Source organism: Erythrolamprus reginae, chromosome 4 (assembly GCF_031021105.1).
Source record: "Erythrolamprus reginae isolate rEryReg1 chromosome 4, rEryReg1.hap1, whole genome shotgun sequence".
Taxonomy (NCBI): Eukaryota; Metazoa; Chordata; class Lepidosauria; order Squamata; family Dipsadidae; genus Erythrolamprus; species Erythrolamprus reginae.
The window spans coordinates 66590790-66615886 of NC_091953.1; the positions used below are offsets into that span (position 1 = coordinate 66590790).

A 25097-nucleotide genomic window follows, 5' to 3' on the forward strand; every position below is an offset into this window, starting at 1 on the left:
CTCTGTTAGGTAGTTTTAGGTTTCGCCTCTCACACTTTAATAAACGACGGCATGGTTTTTCTTCTTTCTCTCTCTTTGGTAACATGCTCCCTCTGTTTTCTCTCCCTCCCTCACTCTGGAATGTACCTCCGTTTGCTGCTTTGAGCTGCTTGTTGTGTCTCGTCACTCCTTATTGTTAAGTTGAACCTGGTTTGCTGGTTTTGCTGATTTTGCTATATCTATACTTGAGTTATTTTAACTTTTTAACTTTCACTGCTTAGCGATGTGACTAAGCATCTGCACGGATCGCCATCTTGATTCTTGATGCTGCTTAAAATAATGTAGCCAAATATACTTGGGAACACAATCTAAGAAAAAAAATGGTAATAAAGGGAAAGTGTTCAGGTGGTTTTATATTTGGCTTTACTTACTTCTTGTCATCTGATAAATCAACATTGGTCCCAAACTTGATAGTTTTAAAAGGTCCCCTTTTCCTCTTCCCAGAACTGTAAATTAAAAGACAAAATAAGACACCAATAAATATAGTTTTTTTATTTTACAATATTTTAAACAAATTATTTTAAAATCTTTGAGCACTAGCTTATAGGATACATATATCTGAAAAGTCAGAAAGGTTATAATAATTTATTTAGGGCATTGAATCAGACAAAGAATGCAATGAAACAATGCATTAAAGGAGATTATGTATTTTTTTTAGCAAACCTCCCCTCCCCCCAAACACATACATTTAAACTAGCTTAAATGTTTACTAAGCTATTGATAATTAACAGATTTTGGTTCTTTTAGGTGAAATAAAGATATACTCATACCTCTACCAGATCAGTAGCTACATTGTTATGAAGCATTTTTTCATGCACTAATTACTGCAAGCTTAAAAATTATATGTATTTGGTCTAGTGGTCACTTTAGTCTAATGCAGGAGTGTCAAATTCAATTTTATTGAGGGCTGTATCAGCATTACGGTTGCCCTCAAGGGGTCAGTACCTGGGTCACCGTGACTAGATGGGCATGGCTGACTCGGGACGGCTGAGTCAGAACAAATCACATCAGCTAATTCGACATGGGGACAACTCAATGCCCACAAGCACTGCGCCTTCCCAAACTGCTGGCAGCCAAGCGTGTGCACACATGCACACGCACCATTTCCCATGTTTGGAGACTTTTATCCACAGAGGAAGGAGAGGGTCTTCTCCCCAAGTCCAGGCCTAATTGGCAGTTTGTAAGATCAAATATGGGTATAAAAGTTCCCAACGAATGGTGTGGGTGTGCATGTGTGTACAGCATGTCAAGGGATATGCTCTTCTCCCAATTCTAGACATTATTGGTGTTTCCCTGTTCGGTACTCACTCCCAACCAAGCAGGAGGTGGAGGAGGATGCTGCTGCCATGTGTGGGAGAACAGAGCAGAAAGTTTGCACTAAGCAGTTTCCTCCAAGTCCAACTTCTTGTTTGACAGATCTCTGGAGAAAAGGAGGAGACAGGGTAGCAGTGCTCCCTGTCCTGCACGAGGGGCGTTGGCCCTTCTCAAAAAGAAATCTCCATTTCCAATCATATGTGATAAGGATGATGGCTTGCTGGGGCAGCCTTCTCTCACGCAGCTCCTTGCCACCCCCTCCTCCAGAGATCTGTCAAGGCAGAAGTTGGACTTAAAGGAAATTGCTTCTTGCAAACTGCTCCTCCACACTTCCACACACATCAGCACAGTCCTCTGGCTCCTATGGGGGATCAGGCAAGGCTGGAAAGGTGTATCTGGAGATCTCTACAGTAGGAAGGTGAGGCCAGGGTGAGCGACATAGCCTACTACACCAGAGGAGCTGTCCCTCAAGCCACATAGGATGGCAGTGCAGGCTGCCCAGGGCCCTGGGCAGCAGAAGAGAAGCACCAGTCCAGCTCTTGAGCTCCCAGCTCAGCCGTCTCCCTGAGGGGGCAACCAGCAGTGCTTACTTCCTTTTCAACGCTGTTGCTGCTATGCTTGTTCTCCTTGGCCAGGTTGCTCATGGTGGATGCAGGAGGGAAAGGTGCATGGCTCAGAGGGAGTCTCTTTGTGAGGAGACCTGGCTTTGTAACCAAAACATCCTCAGGATGGGAGACCACCAGGAGAGGCTAAGGGATGGCAAAAGGGCAGCAGGACTGCTGGTAGCTAAATGCTAAGGCAGGAATTACCTCGGATCCACCCTCCATCTCATTCCAGTCTCCCCCTCCTTATCCTGCTTCTCATTCCCATCTCCCACGATCCTTCCCTGCTTCTCATTTCCATCTCCTTCCTTTCTTCATCCTTCCCCCTCCTTCCTTCCCTCCCTCCCTCCTTCTCATTCCCAACTCCTTCCTTCCTCCATTCCGCTCTCCCTTCCCTACTTCTCATTCCCATCTCCTTCCTCCCTCCCTCCCTTCCCTCCCTCTGTCCCCACACAGGAAGAGAGAAGGGGAGAGGAGAGGTTGGCAGAGCTGTAAATGGCTGTGGTGTTTCCGCATCAGGGCAGAGCCAGGGGATGATCTCAGTGAAAGGGAAGTGATTGCCGGCTGCAAGCCTGTGTGAGAAATGGGCAATGGAAATGCTGATGGTGGACGTGGCACTGATATACAACTTTGTGGTGGCCATCCAGGCTGCAATGTGGTCAGTCTTGCCAAAGAGGGCCTTATTTGATTGTGAAATTGCAGATATTATTTAAAAAAAAAAAATATTTTTTCTGTCTTTAATCAGATTTGAAACATTTATAAGGCACTGCCTGCCCAAACAGTTTCATTGATATTTCTGTTCTTTCTAAATGATTCTAGTAATATGAAAACCATTTTATATACTTGAGTGGACTTGTAGTAAGTTGTAGCAACAAAATCACACGCGGAAGAAACAGAATATACAAAGGAAATTAGTATGACAGGAAAAAGAAACTAAACAGAGTAAAACACTCTATGTGTCTTTGGAGAGGGGCGGCATATAAATCTGATTAATAAAATAAATATACTCACTTATCAGAAGATGTTGACTCACTATCTGAATGGTCCTTATGATGACTCTTCTTTTCATTTTCCTCCTGCAAATGTCATATAATTTAATACATTTTTTATAGTGTATCATAAATATACAGCACAGTAGTGGCCAAAATTGTGAAAATCTTTTGGGAAAAGTGTTTTTTTGAGGTTTGATAGCTAATAACACCACTTTGTTTTGGAATAGTACCATAAAATTATGTATCAATGGAAAAAATAATTGAATCAAGAATGCAATGCAATAAAATTTGTTCAATCTGTAGACCATGAAAAATTATAGCCAACTAAGAAGAAAAAGGAAACATAACTTGCTCAGGTAGATATCGGATAGCTTTCCTTCATCTGATTGTAGCCAATAAGCATGAGTATTTAGAGAGCCAATCAGTTATCTTGTTTTGGCAATGAACCAACCAGATCACAGTAAGATTCAGTTATTGATGTCATATACTGAAGCTGAGAGGAGAACATTTGTCAGTGTGTTATGTGATTGTTATCAAGCTGGTTGGGGGTTTTTTGTGTTCTTTCATTTACTGAGCTTGTAAAACGTAATAAAGTTAAAGTAATGAAGTAAAGAGTTGACTGCTTGCCCAGAACAAGGCTGCAGTTGAAATTAGAAGAAATAAATTAGAAGAAAAATGGGTGAAAACTTAACCAAAGATGGCATTTCTAAGTTTTTGAAGAGGTATAAGGAGACTCAGTCATTACAAAACCATACAGGTAAAGGCAGGAAAAGGTGCAAAATAGCAAATGATGTTAGAAGAATAAAGCAACTCTGCCTACGTGACAGAAGTAAATCATCTGGGTGTATACAAGATGAAATGGCGCAATGCAATGTGAAGTGGAGTGCAAGGATTGTTTGGCGCAGACTGCAGGAATTTGGCCTAAAATCTAGAATTCCATGAAAAAAGCCACTTTTATCTCTCAAACAAAGTTTGAAAAGACTAAACTGGGCTACAACCCATGTAACCTGGAGAGAGGAACAATGGGACAGTGTTATTTGGAGTGATGAGACAAAGTTCTTCCTGTTTGGTAATAATGGCATAAAATACATAAGAAGAATCGGAGAACATTGCATCCTGATTGCATTACATGCACCATGAAACACCCAGTCAATGTTATGATCTGGGATTGTATGGCATCAAAAGGTGTGGGCAGAATTTGTGTGATTAATTGGGATAGAATAGAAGAGAAGAGAAGAGAAGAGAATTTTTTATTGGCCAAGTGTGATTGGACACACAAGGAATTTGTCTTGGTGCATATGTTCGGTTTTTTCTATGTGTTTTACTTTTCTTCTTCATAACTGCTATTTGAATAGCAAATCCTTGATAAAATTTATTGCATTACATTCTTGATAAAATCATTTTTCCATTGATATATAATTTTATGGTACTCCAAAAAAAATGGTGTAATTAGCCATTAAACCTCAAAAATACTGTAATTTCCCTAAAAGGTTTCCACAATTTTGGTCACTACTGTATATGTAATAGTAGTTATCTTAGAAATATTTATAGTCACAATGTAAAGTGCCTATAAATATTTCTAAGATAAACATATTTAATTCACTTGTACCATAAACAATAACTTGGCATACAAATTCAATAAATAAATTAATTTATCTTCCAGCCATTAACTCTATTCATGAAGGATTAGCTTTCAATGCAAATATTCTTTGATAATCTACTTTTACAACCTTACCGTTGATGTTTGTTCTTTAAAATAACATCAGTGACGTAAGACTATAAAGAGATACATTACAATTTTATATAATTATACATACACACTAATATACACACACACACATTCACTCAATTTTGCTAGGGTTGAGCTACGGTCAGTTCTCCCTCATCCAAACCCTCACTGACTCCAGGCATTGGGAAACATCACATGGCCAGCCCAGGGTGGATATTATCATTGGGATACTAATGATATACTGTACTGCATGCCAGTGGATGACTCTACACAACAGCTTCATGTAGATGTTAAATAGAATTGGAGAGACTGCACCAAGCAAAGGCTTCAGGCTCAATCTCTCCCTTCTGATCAACAATGAATGGATCCAGAGTCAAGGAGAGGAAACATGGTGCATGTGGTGGAATTTTGTATTGATTTGTAGAGGGAGGAATGAAGCAACATATCAGCATTGAGTTGTTGGTATGCAGGAAGAAAAGTTCTATAATGCTTCACAGCATTTTTTGAAGCATTTGGTTACGGAATATTGTAAAATGAAGTCCGGGCTGGGATTTTTCTAGCGGAAGGACCAGACTGCTCACTATTTACTTACAAACTCTGAATATAAAGAAATATAAAGAAAAAAAACTCTTTTCCTACATTTGAGAACTTTAAAATTTGGATTATTCAATTGACGTTTCTTGGATTATTTTGTTGGAGTATTTCCATTGGATTTCGTTTGGATTAATAGCGGTTTTTGGATTAACAGCATTTTCGTTGGATTTATAGCGGAGAGATTCTTTCCTGGGCTGTGAGAGACGGACCGACTTCATTTTAACTTCGTGAAATTAAACTGCATTTGCTTGGAAAAAGTTTTACAAATTTTTTAAAGACTATACCTTTCTTCAAATAACGCAATACCTTTGCAGTACTCATTAAGGTGTTTTTGACAACAAATTAGATCTTCAATCAATTGGTTTTTTTTTGCATTTTCCCTTTGATAATTTTAATTCTTGAATTTTAATTCTATATTACATTATATTACAATTAATCTTGGTTCTGTTTATGCATTGCTAAATTTTCTTTTGGTCTTTGGTCTCCTGTCCCTCCTAATTGAATAATAGTCTTTAACTCTGATTGCCCCCTTTCTTCACATGTTTTTATCCTCCTTCCTACTTTGCTGACTTTTCCTTCTTATTTTTGCTGCTGTGTTAAACTAACCTTTCCTCCTTTTTCCCCTTTTCTTCTTTACATCTTCTTGATATAAACTTTGACTAGAGTAATAAGAATTAATAAGTTGAGTATTAACTAGATATATTTTATACTTTAAGTGTATTTGAAATATAGCCTTTTATTTGAATTAGAATTTTTATTGCTATTAATTAATTGCTATCAATTTAGTATAACTGTTACTGAGGGTTTGGAATTTATAGAATCTGTTTACATATTGCTAACATAAAATAACACTAAATTTAAATCTGAAAATGTCAAGTACTTCCACCCATACTAAAACAATCAAGAAGCAAACAACTGTTATTTCTTCCCCGCAAAGTTCACCACATCCATCCCCCGCACAGCAGACTTTATCTGCAACTATGTTCACCAAGGAAAAGGACAGGGAGAAACAACCATCTCTGGCTTCAATTCAAGAGACATTAACAACATTAAATGACTTTATGTTAAAATCTCAACAAGATGCAACACAACAGAGAGATGAAATTAAAGCAGAGATGGCGGAAATGAAAGTTGACACAGGTGAAATGAAAGACCAGATGAAGGAGATTAAGCAAGCCTTGCAAGATAATGAAGTACGAATGAAGGCAGTGGAAGAAAAGGCGGAAAAGGTGGAGAAAAGAATTGGTCACTTGGAGGACAAAGCTGCCTCACGTTACAGAGGGTATGATGAATCAATCACACATCTGGAAATGCAACGTGCGTCATATGGACTTCGATTTCAAAACGTAATAGAAGAAAAAGATGAAGATTTAAAGGCCATCATGGCTGACATTATTGGGAAAATCCTCCAGATGGACCCAGATGACATAAAAAAAAAGAAACCGATGAAGTCTTCAGAATTTCTAACAGCTATATTCGCCTTTTTAATCTTCCACGCGAGATTCACATCAAATTTGTAAGAAAAAGCATGAGAGATGATATATTGCATTGGTCAAGAGCGGGACAATTACAACACCAAGGTAAAGAAATAAAAATATTAAAACAAATTCCGAGACGTGTTCGAGAGACTAGAAGAGACTATCATTTCTTGACCAAACTTTTGATTAAAGAAAATATAACCTTTCGTTGGCTTATTCCACAAGGTCTATCATTGACATGGAAATCAACGAGATATAAATTGGAGAATCTAGACCAAGCAAGAGACTTCTATGAAAACAGTGGAATATGCAAAATGGAACAGATAACAGAAGAACTGGAAGCAATGCAGGCTGAAGCCATGGGGGCTCTTGCTCAACTGGAGGAGCAGGACCAAGGGGACAGAAGAAAGCAACCTCAACGCGAAACCAAGAAATACAACAAATGAATACATTGAGAGATTTAAAAATCTTTTCAGTAAATGTCAATGGACTTAATGAACCAAAAAAAGGAAAACAAATGTTTTCCAAAATTAAGAATCAAAAAGCTCAAATTGTGATACTCCAAGAAGTACATATAAAAAAGAGTAATCGGAATTTATTGTTAAATAATAAAATTGGAAAGATGTATGCTGCGTTAGCAGACCAAAAGAAAAGAGGAGTGGCAATGTATGTTGAGAGTTCTATAAATTCCAAACAACTATATAGTGATGATGAAGGTAGAATTTTGATTGTCCAGATTGATATTGAACCCAAATCGCTTGCTATTGTTTCTATATATGCCCCAAATGATGACCAAATTGCATTTTATGAAAAATTACATCAAAAAATTTTAGAATTAAATTTGGAAAATATGTTAATCATTGGAGATTTTAATGCCATAACAAATAGACAATTAGACCATTCGGGGGTGAAGAAAAGTTGTAAAAAGAAGAAAAAGAATTTATTGCCCTCGACTTTTCAAAAAATGAAAGCAGAATTGCTATTGAATGATATATGGAGGGAAAGGCATCCCCACAGTAGGCAATATACTTTTTACTCAAACCCCCACAAAATTTGGACTAGAATAGATATGGTGTGGGCCCCCAAAACAACAGCAGAGTATATACAAGACGTAGAAATAGATGTTAATACTTGGACAGACCATAATCCAGTTATAGTCTATATGAGAAATATTAAAAAACATCGTAATTGGCAAATGAATAGAAATATTTTGAAAGAGAAAGAATATAAAGAATGGATTGAAAAGGAATTAAAAATATTTTTTGAAATCAATAAAAATACAGACACCACCCCTCAGAACTTGTGGGATGCAACTAAAGCATACATAAGAGGATTAACAATATCCTATACTGCAAAATATAATAAAGAAAGAAAAAGAAAATATGAACAATTAATAAATGAATTAAAACAACTAGAGTTTTTATCACAACAAAATGTGAAAAATAAAGACCTGGGGAAAAAAATAAATTTAATTAAACACAAAATTAGATTACAAGAACAAAATCAGATACTGGAAAAAATAAAGAAAGCTAAGCAACAATATTTCGAACATGCCAATAAATCAGGTAGATGGTTAGCATATAAATTGAGAAAACAGAGACAATCTAAATTAATTAGACAATTAGAAGATAAAGATGGAATAATAAAATATGACCCAGAGGGAAAAGCAAATATAGTTCAAAACTTTTTTAAAGAATTGTATAAAGATGATAATATTGAAGAAGAAGCCGTATTTAAATACCTAGAGAGTGCAGAGTTACCACAAATAACAGAAGAGCAACAAGAAAAGATGGAGAGTCCAATAACAATGGAAGAACTCCTTATAGTTATTAAAAAGCAGAAAAACAACAAAGCCACGGGACCGGACGCTATCCCAGCAGAGTGGTATAAAATAGAAAATGAAGTATTAAGAAATAATATGCTCCAAATTTTTAATGAATGTAGAGTAGATGGAAAAATTCCTAAATCATGGTCGGAATCCTTGATAACCTTAATTCACAAATCAGATACACCAAAAGAAAAAATTAAAAACTATAGACCAATATCTTTATTGAATGTAGACTATAAAATTTTTATAGCAATATATGCAGATAGATTGAAAAATGTGATAAATAGTAAAATTCACTCAGACCAAAATGGCTTCCTTCCAGGTAGACAAATTAAAAATAATCTTAGAACAATTATTAATGTATTAGAGTACTATGAGCAACATTCAGATAAAACATTATCCTTAATGTTCCTAGACGCTCAAAAAGCTTTTGATAACGTGAATTGGACATTTATAAAGATGCAATTAAATAAAATGAGATTCGGCCCCAAATTTGTCAATTTAATAAACGCTATTTACTCAGAACAAACGACAAAAATTATATTAAACAATGAACAATTAGAAGCGTTTAAAATAAATAAAGGAGTGCGGCAAGGATGTCCCATATCACCTCTTCTTTTCATTATGACTTTAGAAGCACTCTTAATAAAAATAAGATCAGACCCAAAGATAAAAGGTTTAACAGTCAGAAAAGAGATATACAAAGTCCAGGCCTTCGCAGATGACTTGACTTTTATAATGGAAGATCCGTTAGTCACAGCACCAAGATTAATCCAAACAATAGAACAATATGGTAAGGTGGCAGGTTTGAAAATAAATAAAAATAAAACAAAAATTATAACTAAAAACATGAGTAAAATACAAGAAAGTAATTTAGAATGTATTACTGGAATGCAAATAGTTAAAAAAGAAAAATATTTGGGAATATGGCTAACAGCTAAAACAATAACATTAAAAAATGATAATTATATAAAATTAATTAATGAAATTAAAAAGGATCTAGAAATATGGAATAATTTAAAAATATCATTTTTGGGAAGAATTGCTACGATCAAGATGAATATCTTACCTAAGGTATTATTTTTATTCCAAGTGATCCCAATTAATCCAGGGGCCAACTTTTTTAAAAATTTAACAAATGTGGTTAAAAAATTTTTATGGCAAGGGAAAAAGGCAAGAATTAAGATAAATATGTTAGAAGACATAAAAGAGAGGGGGGGTTTTGCGCTCCCAAATTGGAAATTATATTATCAGGCAGCCGCTTTAACATGGATTAAAAATTGGATAACTTTAGAGGACATGAGAACATCAATATTAGAAGGACATGACCTCATGCTTGGCTGGCATGCATTTGTGTGGTATGATAAAGATAAAAATCATTCTTACTTTAAAAGACACACGCTGAGAAAATACTTATTCGATGTCTGGAAGGACATAAAGAAAAACCACTTTTTAACAATTCCAGATTGGGTTACCCCCTTGGATGCAATAATACACCCAAATTCCATTAATGATACAAGAAATATAAGATATAAAGACTTGTTAGACAATCAAATGAAATTGAAATCTAGAATTAAATTACAAGATGAAGGGATACAAATTGATTGGTGGCATTATGCACAGATTAGATCCAGATATCAGAAAGATAGTACACTCTACATATTTAACAAAAGTAAAAACCTGTTAAGTGAGTTAATCACTAAAAACAATACCAGAGTAATTGGAAAAATATATAAATATTTGGTTACCCACAAGAATATTGAACTAACATTAAAAGATAGTATGATACATTGGTGTAGAAACATAGGTAAAGAAATTGATTTAGATACATGGGAGAAAGTTTGGATGTGTAACTGGAGGATGACAAAATCAGTTTCTTTGAAAGAGAACCAAATTAAAATGTTTTATAGATGGCATCTCCCACCAAGTAGATTAGCAAAAATGTTCCCAAAGACATCACCTCTGTGCTGGAAATGTAAGAAAGAAATAGGATCATACTACCATCAATGGTGGACATGTAATAAAGCTAAAATGTACTGGAAAATGATAGAAAAAATGACAAAAGAAATTACAAAGCAGAAAATAGATTTCACCCCGGAGTTTTGTTTGCTAGGAATTACTAACCAAAATTATAAAAAAGAAATTTTGTACTTGATTATACATATTTTTACAGCGGCAAGGATTATATACGTGCAAAATTGGAAAGGGGAAGATATCCCCAAAGAAGAGGGAGTTATTGCAAAAATATTAGACTGCGCGGAAATGGACATGATGACAAGACGCTTGAATGAACAGGAAGAAACCAAATTTTACGCAACATGGAACAATGTTTATGAATGGATAGATAAGAATAAAAAAATAAAGAAAGAAGAGTAGCAATAAGTATAGATATCTTAGATGATTTTTCCTTATTAAGATTTATATTAGATCTAGTTTATATAGATAGAATAGAAATTTGTTTTTCTTAAAGATTTTTCTTGACTTGAAATTAATTAGAAATTTTTATATGACATTAAATTTTCTTACTAGATAATTTTTGTATTAGTAGTATTGAATTAGATATTCAATAGTGTATTCCTTTTTCTGTATCTGCAATTATACTTTTGAGAAGAGCAGGGATGATACATCCCTACATTGTATGTTAAATGTTTGTAAGTTTGTATGTCATTTTAAAGAAAATTAATAAAAATATTTGGAAAAAAAAATGCTTCACAGCATTTGGTTGATAGATACGCAGCATGTACTTTAATCTGGCAAGATTCCTATTTATATGCAAACAGCAATAAAAAACTTATTTTGAGCAATTTATCCTGTTGTTTTTAGTTTCCCCAGGTCATACAGTTCCTCCCACTCCTAATCATGAGTTGGCCTAGAACGGTATCATGTTCAAAGTCCAGTGATGATCTCTTAAGTAGGGGGTGAACAATTGCCTCCTTTAAGGCAGATAAAACTGCCCTCTCTCATAGAGAACCATTTACCACCACCTCATAGGTTCAACCATCTGCTATCTTCCAAACAGACCTTAATTGACCAGAAAGAATGGGGACTTAAAACACAGGTGCCCAAACTCATAGCTCCACTTCATTAGAGCAAGCAGATTCAAGTTTTTCCAGGCAAGACCACACCTCAGACAACTTCTATTACAGAGCTGAATTTCAACTTCAAGAAAATCTGAGCAACTTTATCCAACAAGTGCCTAGAATAATCTTCAGCTCTTCAAGAATTCCTGGGACTCTCCCTTACAAAGAAGGGACCAACTCACTGTAAACAGGGTCAATGGCCAGCTCTCAATGGATGCAATAAGAGCAGAAAATTATAAAGTAGATTTTATTGCCCTTATCACCACAAATAATGCTTAAGGAAGATTCTTACCCATGCTTGTTTGGATTCATTTTTTGTTTTTCCCCAATGTGTATCTCTTATGCTATTTCTTCATCTGAACCACCTATGAAAATCACAGAACCCACCATAATCCATAAGCATAGAGAAGACGCATACAAATGATCTGGTCCAAGGCTAAGATTGGTCTGTGGGAGATAACACAGTTGAACTTCCCCGCAGGGAGGCGGAACCGATTAGGAGGTTCCGCCCCAGACGCCTGATGGACCCAGAGGGCTTTCAGAGGGCGCTTGGGGTTTTATCAGATTCACTCGTCCACAGCTCAACGGAATCTCTTGCCGAGGCCTGAAACAAGGCTGCAGCGGAGGCTCTTGACCGAATTGTGCCATTGCGACCTCTCTGTGGCACTAGACCCCGTAGAGCTCCATGGTACAATGAGGAACTCCGGGAGTTGAAATGCCAGAAGAGACGTCTAGAGAAGCGATGGAGAAAGGGTAAGTCCGAATCCGATCAAACACCTGTAAGAGCTTTTATTAAGACCTATAAATTGGCGCTCAAAGCGGCAAGATGCGCGTACCATGCTGCTTTGATTGCATCAACGGAATCCCGCCCGGCCACTCTGTTTAGGGTGACCCGCTCCCTTCTAAATCAGGGGAGAGTTGGGGAGCCCTTGCAGGGCAGTGCCAAGGAATTTAACTTGTTTTTCGCTGATAAAGCCGCTCGAATCCGGGCGGACCTCGACTCCAATTGTATAGCAGTATCGGCTGACAACGAGTCAGTCGAGGTGACTGGGGCTAAACGTCTTTGTCCATCTGTCTGGGAGGGGTTTGACTTGGTGACACCTGATGAAGTGGACAAGGCCATTGGAGCTGTGAGTTCCGCCACCTGTTTACTAGATCCGTGTCCCTCTTGGTTGGTTTCAGCCGAGAGGTGACATGGAGCTAGGTCCAGGAGATTGTCAACGCCTCCTTGGGGAGGGGGTCCTTTCTGGCTCCTTATAAGGAGGCACTTGTGTGCCCCCTCCTCAAGAAACCTTTCCTGGACCCAGCCGTGCTTAATAACTACCATCCAGTCTCCAATCTTTCCTTTATGGGGAAGGTTGTTGAGAAGGTGGTGGCGCTCCGGCTCCAGCAGTCCTTGGAAGAAGCTGATTATCTAAACTCTCAGCAGTCTGGATTCAGGCCCAGCTACAGCACAGAAAATGCTTTGGTCGCGTTGATGGATGATCTCTGGCGGAACCGGGACAGGGGTTTGTCCTCTGTCCTGGTGCTTCTTGACCTCTCAGCGGCTTTCGATACCATCGACCATGGTATCCTTCTGCACCGGCTGGAGGGATTGTGAGTGGGAGGCACTGTTCTTCAGTGATTCTCCTCCTACCTCTCCGGTCGGTCGCAGTCGGTGTTGGTGGGGAGACAGAAGTTGACCTCTAGGTCTCTCCCTTGTGGGGTAACTCAGGGGTCGGTCCTCTCCCCCCTGCTATTTAATATCTACATGAAACCGCTGGGTGAGATCATCCAAGGGCATGGGTTGAGGTATCATCAATATGCCGATGATACCCAGTTATACATCTCCACCCCATGTCCAGTCAACGAAACAGTGGAAGTGATGTGCCGGTGCCTGGAGGCTGTTGGGGTCTGGATGGGTGTCAACAAGCTCAAACTCAACCCAGACAAGGCGGGGTGGCTGTGGGTCTTACCTCCCAAGGACAATTCCATCTGTCCGTCCATTACCCTGGGGGGGGGGATTATTGACACCCTCAGAGAGGGTTCACAACTTGGGCATCCTCCTTGATCCACAGCTAACATTGGAACATCATCTTTTGGCTGTGACGAGGAGGGCGTTTGCCCAGGTTCGCCTGGTGCACCAGTTGCGGCCCTATTTGGACAGGGAGACATTGCTCACAATCGCTCATGCCCTCATCATCTCGAGGTTCGATTACTGCAACGCTCTCTACATGGGGCTACCTTTGAAAAGTGTTTGGAAACTTCAGATTGTGCAGAATGTGGCAGTGAGAGCCATCGTGGGGCTTCCCAGATTCGCCCATGTTTCTTCGTGGCCTGCACTGGCTGCCAATCAGTTTCTGGTCACAATTCAAAGTGTTGGTTATGATCTTTAAAGCCCTACATGGCATTGGACCAGAGTACCTCCGCAACCCCCTGCTACCCCATGAATCCCAGTGACCAATAAGGTCCCACTGAGTTGGTCTTCTCCGGGTCCCATCGATTAAACAATGTTGTTTGGCGGGCCCCAGGGGAAAAACCTTCTCTGTGAAAAGCCTTCCCTGGCCCTCTGGAATCAAATGTCTGAATGGATGGAACTGCCTCTACTGCTCTGATATCCAACAAATGTTAGATAGAAGCCTCCATGAGATTCTTTTTGATAGCATCCCATGATACAATATGAGGCAAGGGACAAAAAAAAAAATCAGAAGTGAGGAGATAAATTCTCGAGAGAGACCTGATCTTATGGTCTTTCTAACCCACGCCTCTGTCATTATCTCTTCCCATTGGTCTACAAACAAACTTAGCCAGCCACCAATCGGAGACGTGGCCCTGGCCATGGTGAGTGCTAAGTGCTTTCCACTACTCCAAAAGGGCCGCTGGCTCTGGGACTGCGGTCTATTTCTGTCTGTGAATCCCTGCCCTGGCTGGATATACTGTCTTGGTGCGAAATCTTTCTGAGGCTGTTTAACACTTGGGCCTGGATATGCCCAAAAATAGGGTCTACAAAAGGGCGGCAAGGGATGGCGCTCAAAACACCTGGAGAGGGATTGGTTCCAGGGCCGTCCCAAGCAACTTGCCCATTTTAAATGGGGCAGGCACCAACTTCCATTTCCGCTTAGTGTATGCCTGCCAGTGCTTGAGCCAAAGCAGCCTTCGGGCCATAACCGAAGAGGTAATGGCCTGTGCCCAAACTTTGCCAAATTAAGTGCAATGTCTGTTGTGAACTCCGTGGCCACCACCATCTTATTAAAGTCCTGGTGCGTTCAGAAGTTACTGGCTGGAACTCTCTCCTGCACTTGTTTTAACCAAAGCAGTGAAGCTCAGGTAAAGAAGGAAGTGGCCGTCTTGACTACCCAGGCAACTGCCTGGCTGGCCTTGCAGAATGTTAACTCCATCTTCCTCCTGTTGCGCTTTAGTACATCCTCAGTGAGTATGGCTGATGGAGATGCTAATGCCATCATCGGTTCATCAACCTCAGGGCCTGGAGTAGTTCAGTGAGGGCTGGAGAGTCATATTATAATATTTTTTGTCAAATGATGTGGGTTTAGGGTAAGCCCTCAGTGAGGCCCACTGGCGCTGAATCACATCCAAGAATAGCTGTGGCAAAGGGATGCCTCTGCTTCAGCAGTCAGCTCTGAAAAAAGCAGCTCACTAGGGTCTTCAGCTCCCCTAGATGTCTCAGGCTTAGTGGAGTCCTTACCCAAGTGTATTGAACTCTTGGTCTTAAAAAGCAAGGCCTTAAACAAATGTGGTCTGAATAGACCCTTGAATGTCGGCTGTTCCTGAGCAATCCCCTCATCCTCTTTCTTTTCTTTTGTTCCTCACCTCCTCACTTTTCTTTCTCCTTCCCCCCCCCCTCTGTGTCCTTTATTTGCTTTCATATTTTTGTATTTTATTCTATGATCTAATAAAAATCTTTAAAAATAAACAAATAAATAAGGTAGGTCTTGTCTCTGTTCAGGAAAGTGAATATGTGAATCTTAGAGCCAGCAGGAAGCGATCTGCACATGGTAAGAGACTGATAGAAACATCCCCCAACTGCAAATCATATTGCCACAGTCCCAAGATAAAAATGAGGCCTAAAATTCTCTGTAAGTTGAGCCAAGGATGGTTGGCTGAAGTCCATGATTGCCACAAACTTTTTATCTGCCTTGGAGTCTATATCAAAGGGCAGCAGATTTAAATCCCTAGATCTGGAGTACTCCACTGCTAACTCGGCCACATATTTTAGCAGCTCTGGTAGAAAGGATGCTGTGCAACAGAGAAGCTAGTACACAAACAACAGTTTCTTCCAACTCTTACAGCTTAACTTCACAAATAAAACTTCACAGAGAAGCTAGTACACAAACAACGGTTTCTTCCAACTCTTACAGCTTAACTTCACAAATAAAACTTCATACCTAGCAATTTATAGAGAGGTGCCCTGAAAATGACTAAGGTTTCTCAGACTTCAGCTCTAACCCTGAGTTTGTGGATTCCCACAAGAAACCCAGCTTGGCAAATTTCAAAAAGGGGAACCTCCTCCATCAGGCCCAGCCATCAGGTTTGAAATAATTAAAACAGTCAGCTCTTTCATCCACAATTTAATTGTGGAAGAGGAAAGTCTTATTAAGCTCCTATATTAAGTAGTAGTAGTTGGGCGATTACCAGGCTTTGGATCAGAGCATAGTGAATTGGAAGGCAATACCAACACTAATGCTTGAAGCCAGCTTCTATGAAACTTGCCTACCTTCTATTTCCTACCATCTCTCTTTCTGCCTGTTACCACCCTTGCCTGCATTTTCCTCCCCTGATAACCCCAGATTCCCTCATCTCCAAATGCTCCACACACAAGTCAGAGGATCCCAACATATTAATCCACCTTTAAGAGTTGACCAATATTGAAACGGGAAGCCTTCTGCTGTCCCTTGAGCATCTCTTAGTTTAGGCTACCACATCTCTCTTTCCATCTGTTATACATCAAGCAATAAATTACTCCACACCTATCCCGCTGTCATATGGGATAGAAGAACCGTTGAACTTACCTGAACGGTCTTCTCGCTGCACTGCGAAGAGAGTCCAAGGTGGGTTATTATTCAGCCTGATTGGCAGAGACTGAGTTAAAAATTAGCATAAATGTTATGTCCCGCCCACCACTACCCTCCTTAGGTCAGTCAATAAAAAACGAAGGAACAGTGAAAAAAGGACAAATTTATTTAACAAACTTCAACTGTATAACTAAAACTGAACTGTGCACCTGGGCAAAAGCCGGGCGGGTTTGGACTCTCTTCGCAGTGCAGCGAGAAGACCGTTCAGGTAAGTTCAACGGTTCTTCTCCACTGCACTGCTCAGAGAGTCCAAAGTGGGATATACCCAAGCAACACCTTAGGGAGGGTTAGGCTGGCCCAGGGGTACTGGAACACAAACTCTTTGCAATACTCTTCTCCCGAAGGCTGCCTCAGCAGAAGCAAACGAGTCCAAACGATAATGTCTGATAAAGGTTGTGGGTGCAGCCCAAGTGGCTGCTCTACAGATGTCCTCAACTGGAGCTTGTGTGGTCCAAGCCGCTGAGGTAGCTGCACTCCTGGTTGAGTGGGCTGTAATCCTGTCCGGTAATGGAGTTGATTTAGCCTTATATGCCTCAATGATACAGGCACGAATCCAACTGCTGATAGTCCTAGCCGAAACCTTCTTCCCCATTGATGCGGGGAGAAAGGAGACAAAGAGAGCTTCTGATCTCCTGAATGCGGTTGTACGGCGAAAGTATATTTTTACTGCTCTGCGAACATCCACTTTATGCCAACAAAGCTCCGATGGATGGGAGCCGTGGGTGCAAAAGTCCGGTAGAACTATATCCTGTGACCTATGAAACCTAGTGTTGATTTTAGGCATGAAACTAGGGTCCAAGCGGAGGGTCACTCTGTCCGGGTGGAAAACGCATAAGTCTGAACGCACTGATAGAGCTGCTAGTTTGGAAACTCTGCGTGCGGAGGTTATGGCCACTAAAAAGGCCACCTTAATAGAAAGAATGCGAAGGGAAACCTCCCTCAAAGGTTCGAAAGGAGGAGCCGTGAGGGCTTGGAGGACAAAGGGCAGGTCCCAGGATGGAAAGTGGTGAATTACCGGTGGGGACAGGTTTGCTGCTCCTCGGAGAAAATCCTTAACCCAAGGATGGTGAGAAACCGGGCAGAGTGGGTCTGGCCGAAGGATAGTTGCGATGGCAGCTACCTGTCTGCGAAGGGTGTTAGGAGTTAACCCTTTGTCGAGGCCCCTCTGCAAGAACTCCAGGAGGTTAAGGACCGAGGAGGCAGAAGGTAAGATGCCTTGTGTCCTACAAAAGGTGCAGTATGCTGCCCAGGTCGCCTGGTATATGCGGGTGGTTGAGGGACGTCGTGCCGCTTGTATGGTGTGGATGACATTATCCAGAACCTGTTTTTCCCTCAAGCGGTTCCCCTCAATTGCCACACGGCAAGCTTCCACCACTGCGGGTCCGGGTGAATTATTGAGCCTTGTAACAGAATTACATGATGACACGGAATCCTCCATGGGGGAGACAGCGATAAGTCCATCAGGTCGGCAAACCAGGGGCGCCTGGGCCAGAAAGGAGCTACCAAAAGTATGTCCGCTCCTTCCACGATGATCTTGGCTACTACTCTGTGTATCAGACTGACCGGAGGGAAGGCGTATAGGAGACCGGTCGGCCATGGCGATAGGAGTGCGTTGGTCTGTTCGGCTCCCGGAGCTGGGAACCAGGAGAAGAACCGTGGAACCTGGTGATTGTGTTGCGAAGCAAACAGGTCCACTACTGGAGTGCTGTAACGGTGGGCTATCAGTTGAAAGGTCTCTGGATCCAGGGACCATTCCCCAGGGTCTATTGTTGTGCGGCTGAGCCAGTCCGCCTGCGTATTGTCCACTCCTGAAATATGTTCTGCACGGATGGAGGCGAGATGAACCTCTGCCCATGACATCAGGGCGTGCGCCTCCTGCATTAGGCGGCCCGACCGTGTGCCCCCCTGGTGATTTATGTGGGCTCTTGTTGCCACATTGTCTGTTAGTATGAGGATGTGGTGGTCCGTTACAGTCTCTGAAAAGGTCTGCAGTGCTCTGAAAACTGCCCGTAGTTCCAGGAGGTTGATGTTGGGGTCTGCCAGATCCAATGCTGACCATCTGCCCTGAGCAACCTGGGGTCCGGAATGAGCTCCCCATCCGGATAGACTTGCGTCTGTAGTGATTGTCACCTCCTGATGGAACAAAAAGGGAGAGCTCCTGGCTATTGCAGGTGAGGTCCACCAGGGAAGGGAAAGCCGAACTGCTGTGGTCAGGTGCACTTGATGCTTGGAATTGCTTAGCCGAGCCCTTTGGAATGGAAGAAGAAGCCACTGTAGAGGTCGGGCGTGTAGCCGAGCCCATGGCACGATGTTGATGCATGAAATGAAGACTCCCAGCAACTGGGAGAGCAGTGCCAGGGGAATCCTGGTGCGGCGTGATATCGAGTGTATCAGTGTCCGTATTTTCTGCTGTCTCTCTGATGACAGAAAGATCATGCCTGATGAAGAATCTATTGTCGTACCCAGGTGAAGCAGACACCTGGTTGGGTGCAAGTGGCTCTTGTCGTGGTTGATAGTAAAACCTGCTCTTTGAAGACAGTCCATTGTTTGGGCCAAATCCCGGTTGGCCTGTTGAGGGCTGCTAGAAAGAACGATTATGTCGTCTAAATAAGCAAGGAGCCTTATGGAGTGTGATCTGAGACTGTCTGTTAATGCGTCCAGGAGCTTGGTGAAGGCCCTGGGTGCTGAAGACAGGCCAAAGGGCATGGCCTTGTACTGAAAGTGCTGGTCCTGGAGGCAAAAGCGTAGAAACTGACGGTGTTGCTGATGAACCGGGACACGTAAATACGCCTCTTTGAGATCGATGGAGGTCATCCAATCCTGATGACGGATGGATGCCAGGATGGCTTGTAATGAATGCATCTTGAACCTCTAATACCGGATGTACATGTTCAGTTGTTTGAGGTTCAAGATCAGGCGGCATCCGCCGGAGGATTTGGGGACCACGAACACTATGGAGTAGAACCCCTTGCCTCTTTGTTCTGCCGGAACCGGTTCTATTGCCCCAATGTCCAAGAGATGTTGGACCTCCTGAAGAATAAGAGATCTCTTTTGTGGATGAAGCAAGGTGGGGCATTGTACAAATCTGACTGGAGGAGTCCGCCAAAAGTTTATCCGCAGCCCCTGACTCACAGTCTCTAAGGCCCATGCGTCGGCGGAGATGGATTCCCAAAATTCGGTGAAGAATTGCAGGCGTCCACCTATGGGCAGGTCGTGGCAGGAGTCACTTCTGCTTGCAGAATCCCCCTCTGTTGCCTCCTCTGTAAGATCGAGATTGCTGAAACTGACGGTTCCTATCTCCGTAGCCGCCTCTGTCAGATCGATAGGACGGTTGGGTATAGGTCCCCTGTCCATAGGTCCGAGCAACTGGGGATGACGTTGAGGATGTTTCCGGCCGAAAGGGCTGCCCGCGAAAATATGGAGCCCCTCGCCTATCTTGTCTCCTCGCTGACCTCGGCAACACCTTTCGTTTATCTCTGTCTTCAATCAAGACAGAGTCTAAAGACTCACCAAAGAGCTTAGCACCCTGATATGGTGCAGTGGCCAAGCGCCATTTTGACTTCACATCTGCCTGCCATGACCTAAGCCAAATCAAGCATCTGGCAGAGAGATTAGTTGCCAGTGCCCGAGATGAAAATCTTGCAGACGCTAGGGTGGCATCTGCAGAGAACTTAGCAGTGGCAATGAGTTTATTAATATCCTGGAGCCACAGAATGGGGGCCCTATTGAAGAAAGAAGCCGCCGAGGCAGCCCTCAGGGACCAGGCAGAAAGTTGGTGCACTCTTTTGACCAAGTTCTCAGCCCTCCTGTCCTCTGGACGCAGGCCATCTGCCATCTCTGAAGGTACTACTGTGTTAGACATCAGTGATGTGACAGGAGTGTCCACTGCAGGGTACTGGAGCAAGTCCTCCACTTCTGGATTAAAGGAGTAAAATCTTTTATCAATAGCTGATGGGCCCAGGGCTGCTGATGGGTTCTGCCAGAGTTTCTTAATATTCTCTGCAAAGATAGGAACTGCAGGAATATTCTCTGATTCCCTCTGGGGTTCATTAATGAGCCTGGCTGCTGGCATGATGCCCACCTCTTGACCAGCTGGTTTTGATGAATTCTCTGGTAACAGTGTGGTCTTAGCCTTGTTCAGGAGGGTTCTAAATAAGGAGTGCCGAAACAGTCCTGTCAGAGGGGCCTGTTCAGGTAGGTTGGCCTCATCTTCCGAGAGCTCATCCTCTGCATCTGAGGCCATGTCCCTTGGGTCCAAGTCCTCCTGAAATGAATCATGCAAGGAGGGGGCAGGAGCAGGAACTGTCCAAGGATCTGTTCTACTGACCCGGGCTGGCATAGGAGATGGGCGTTGCTGGGCACCCACTGCGATGCCCTGGGAATATGCAGACGCTATCATGTCCTGTAGTGAGGGAGACATCGTCTGCCAGTTGTCCATGGGGCCCCTGAGACCTGCTGCAGTTGGGGTAAAGGTGGCTGCAGGTGGTTGTGCAGATTGAGACCATGATTGGGAAGGTCTGGGCCATTCTGCTCTTTGAATCCCCTCTGATGGAGGTGGAGCACTCAATGGACGGTCAGGGGACAATTCCCCAGCTGCAGAGAAATGAGGTCCCTCAAGGGCAGCAGCAGAGGCTAAGGGGCTCTGTTGATGTTGTGGAATAGAAGAGGAGGAAGGACTAGGGCCTTGCCATGGTCTATTCATTTCTAACTGGGCCTCCAGGGCCTTAATTTTCTTTTCAGCCTGCCTTAAAGCCCCTGAAGATTGGGAAGATTTTCCTTTAGATTTAGAGCCGTGGCTCTTGTCTTTCCCTTTGCTAGTGGAGGGAGCAGCTGAGTCAGTAGGATTACTCTGTTGCTGAGACATTGTTAAAGGGGTAACACTCACTGTACCGGTAACAATAAACACTTGGAAAGTAGCAGGAACTGAAATGCGCAATCAGTAGCAGAGTGCTGAATCAGTTCTGGGAGGAACTAGTCACCAACTTCCTGTCAGGTGGTTGAATTTGACTAGGCTCCTAATTGCCATGGTAACGCCCCCTCTTTTGCAAAGGAAAATGGCTGCCCTCGAGTCCAAGCATTGCTGACTCACTGGCTCATAGCCCCCACTGCTGCCTCAAGATGGCATCTTCCGAAAGGGGCGTGGTAAACCTTCCAAAGCATCCACATTGCCCTGCTGCCGGCAGCTCAGTGGTTTGCCCCCACAAAAATGGTGATTGTGCCTCGGTCAGCCAGGTGACCATAATGGCAGCCCCCACAGCGAGATCCGGAATCGCTTGGCTCCTCGCGCCGCTGGGAAGGATCGGCGGCCGATTGCCACGCCGCCGAACAGCTGATCCCGAAGGTTCCGTTCGCTGCGGCTCTCCTGCCGCTTCCCAATAGCCTGGGGATCCCGCGGCTGCTCTCGCCACTTGGGGAGATTGGCGGCCGAATGCAGCGCCGCCAAACAGCTGATCTCCTGATTCAAGCCGGTAATCGGGCCTGTGGCGGTGGCGGCGGCGGTGGGGGGTCTGAGCGCGGATGTCAGGGACCCCTTAAATGTCCTCCCTGTCTTCGAGGCAGTGCTCCGGAGAGCAGTGGCCTCTCAGGGGCGAAGAGTTGGAGAGCAGTACCCCAGAGGGAAGAGGCTCTCAGAAGGATCTTTGTTCTCTTCCTCATACAAGAGAAAAACAAAGAGATCATTAGAAATTAACAAACTGTTTATAAGAAAAATTCCCTCCTTTTGGAGAGAAGAAACTCATAGTCCCTACACCATGACTGAGTTTTTTAGACTGACCTAAGGAGGGTAGTGGTGGGCAGGACATAACATTTATGCTAATTTTTAACTCAGTCCCTGCCAATCAGGCTGAATAATAACCCACCTTTGACTCTCTGAGCAGTGCAGTGGAGAAGAACTATAGTCCATCTTGCAAAGTTAACACAGAATACATCTTTGCAACGCTTCTGTTACACAGGAGGAAACTGTTTCATCCCTAACCCATAACATGGTCAAAGTCAGAAACTCTTCAAATGGCACTGGAGAGACAGATCCAAACATTAGATGAAACAGGACTCCAGTTATGTAATTGCTTCAGTTGGCTGGCAAGCTGTATGCAACTGGCAGAAAACATGAAACTAACAAAATGGCTGTGGTTCAAATAGAATACAGGCTTGTGTCCCTCAAAAGCCTCCTGCCTGCTCCTGCTGCCATTCTGTGCCAAGTCCAGAGACCAGTATTACAAGAACATACAGGCATAGCCTCATCTGGCTACAATATAATCCAGCAGCTCACAAGTCTGATAATAGATCAGTCTTTGCTGCTGCTGTTGCTTGGAAGTAGCACACCAGAGTTTGCCATTTTCTCTAAAAATCATCAAGAACTTAGTAGCTGAGCCAAAGCCACTGTTAAAAGCTGATATGCAATGTGCTGGAGAACCAGCTCATCTGAGACTTCCACTACCACTTTAGCCAATCCAGGCAAAAACAGAAGCTATAAACCTACAAATCCAGCCGACTCCTGATCTCCTCCAAATTGCTAGGTAGCTCTGTCTCCCTGATCTTCCTGAAGCTTATCTGAAGATACTACATTGCTGTAGTTCTCCTTAGCTTGGCCATCACAAGTCCAGCTCCCCATCATCATGTCCAGCATAAATGGGAGGGTTTATTTATTTATTTATTGGATTTGTATCCCGCCCCTCTCCAGAGACTCGGGGCGGCTAACAGCAGCAATAAAGCAGTGTACAATAGTAGTCTGATGTTAGAAACAATTAAAAACCCATTAATATAAAAAACCAAACATACATACATACATACCATGCATAGAATTGTAAAGGCCTAGGGGGAAGAGGGTCTCAATTCCCCCATGCCTGACGGCAGAGGTGGGTTATATACTTAATTACAAACTATCCATGACATTTTTAAGTACCATTTTTATATAATCCATAATATACTAGAACTCTTCACATTTTTTACTATTTTATTTATGATATTTCTATACCACTTCTTAAACAAAGGCATATTTCAAAACAATATAAAAACATATTCATTAAAAAGTTGGGGAAATGAATAAAAAACAAAACAAAATAGTCATTCACAAGTAATATACTGAAAACCCAAGTGAAGAGAGAGATTTTCAAAAGTTGTAACAATTTATTCCAGGGAAGAAAGCTTTCCATATTACAGATATCATTACAGGAAGCCTTGCCTGAGAGTACAGGTAGTCCTTGAATTAGAACAATCATTTCAGATCAGAATTTACATTACTAAGCACGATGATTGTTAAATTGCACCTGATTCTACCATCTTTTCCTCCATGATTGTTAAGCAAATCATTGCAATTGTAAAGTGACTCATGTGGTTGTTAAATGACTCTGGCTTCTCCCATTGACTTTCTTGGTCAGAAGCCAATTGGGAAGATCACAAATGACAATTACATGAACCTGGAATGTTACAACTGTTGTAAATATATGCTGGTTGCCAAGCACCTGAATTATGATCACGTGACCATGGGGTTGTTGCAATAGTCATATGTACAAGGACCAATCATAAGTCACTTTTTTCAGTGCTGTTTTAACTCTGAATGGTCACTAAATGCATTGTTGTAAGTCATGGAATTTCTGTAAATATTGCAACAAATCTTAGCAAATACCATAGATCAGGGGTCCTAACCCCCGGGCCCAGCCACAGTCCACTACCAGTCCATGGTCTGTTCAGAAGCAAGCCACAGAAGTGATGGATGAGACTGCGCAAGCAGGCAGGTGAGCGTGCATTGCCCATTTGTGCAAGCGGCGAACTTGCATGGAACCATTCCCGCCATCCCTAAGATGTTCTGCAAAGCCGGAAAGATTGGAGATCTCTGTAGTAGATCACTCCCCTGGTGATCTCAGTGATTTATCAGGTGTATTTAGGGGTGTGTATATTAAAAACCAAGACCTGAACATGACATAGTAGCTAACCAGCAATCATTAATCCACATTCCCTCATCTGAAATGGTTACTACCACTACATACTTATATGTATTCTCCATTTTGCTTAAATATAATACATTTCTGTGTTCTAGTATTTTTCTAAATCTTCAACTATAAAAAAATTAACAACCTTCAGTCAATACGAAAATGGTGTACCTACCCTTAAGGATTCCTGGAATGAGGAGGCCTGGTATTGTGCATATTTAACAATTGTAGACTGCGATTTACTGCTTTCACAATGCCATGTTTTTTTTGTTCCAGTAGGATCCCAGTTTTCATCTGATGGTTGCAATAATTGTGTCTTTACTTCAACCAAGTGTTCATTATTAGCTTCTACCAAAGTTCTGGTAGAGAAAAGTCCCAGATCTAAGAAATAGGAAATGTATTTAATAAAAGAAAAAGATTTCCTAATACAATAACCGGAATAGT

The 25097-nt window shown here is 42.1% G+C and overlaps 1 protein-coding gene across 4 annotated transcripts in view; it reads right to left on the bottom strand.

Annotated features, from left to right (window-relative positions):
* The window catches only part of KDM6A (lysine demethylase 6A), a 279276-nt gene that overhangs the window by 42734 nt on the left and 211445 nt on the right, over window positions 1-25097 (bottom strand). For all 4 annotated transcript variants that reach the window (XM_070750519.1, XM_070750522.1, XM_070750520.1 and 1 more), the window contains 3 exons: window positions 24829-25034; window positions 2967-3031; window positions 411-485 (listed from right to left, as the gene is read on the bottom strand). In XM_070750519.1, coding sequence (XP_070606620.1) covers window positions 411-485; window positions 2967-3031; window positions 24829-25034 — 346 coding nt within the window. The remainder of the gene's footprint in view (window positions 1-410; window positions 486-2966; window positions 3032-24828; window positions 25035-25097) is intronic.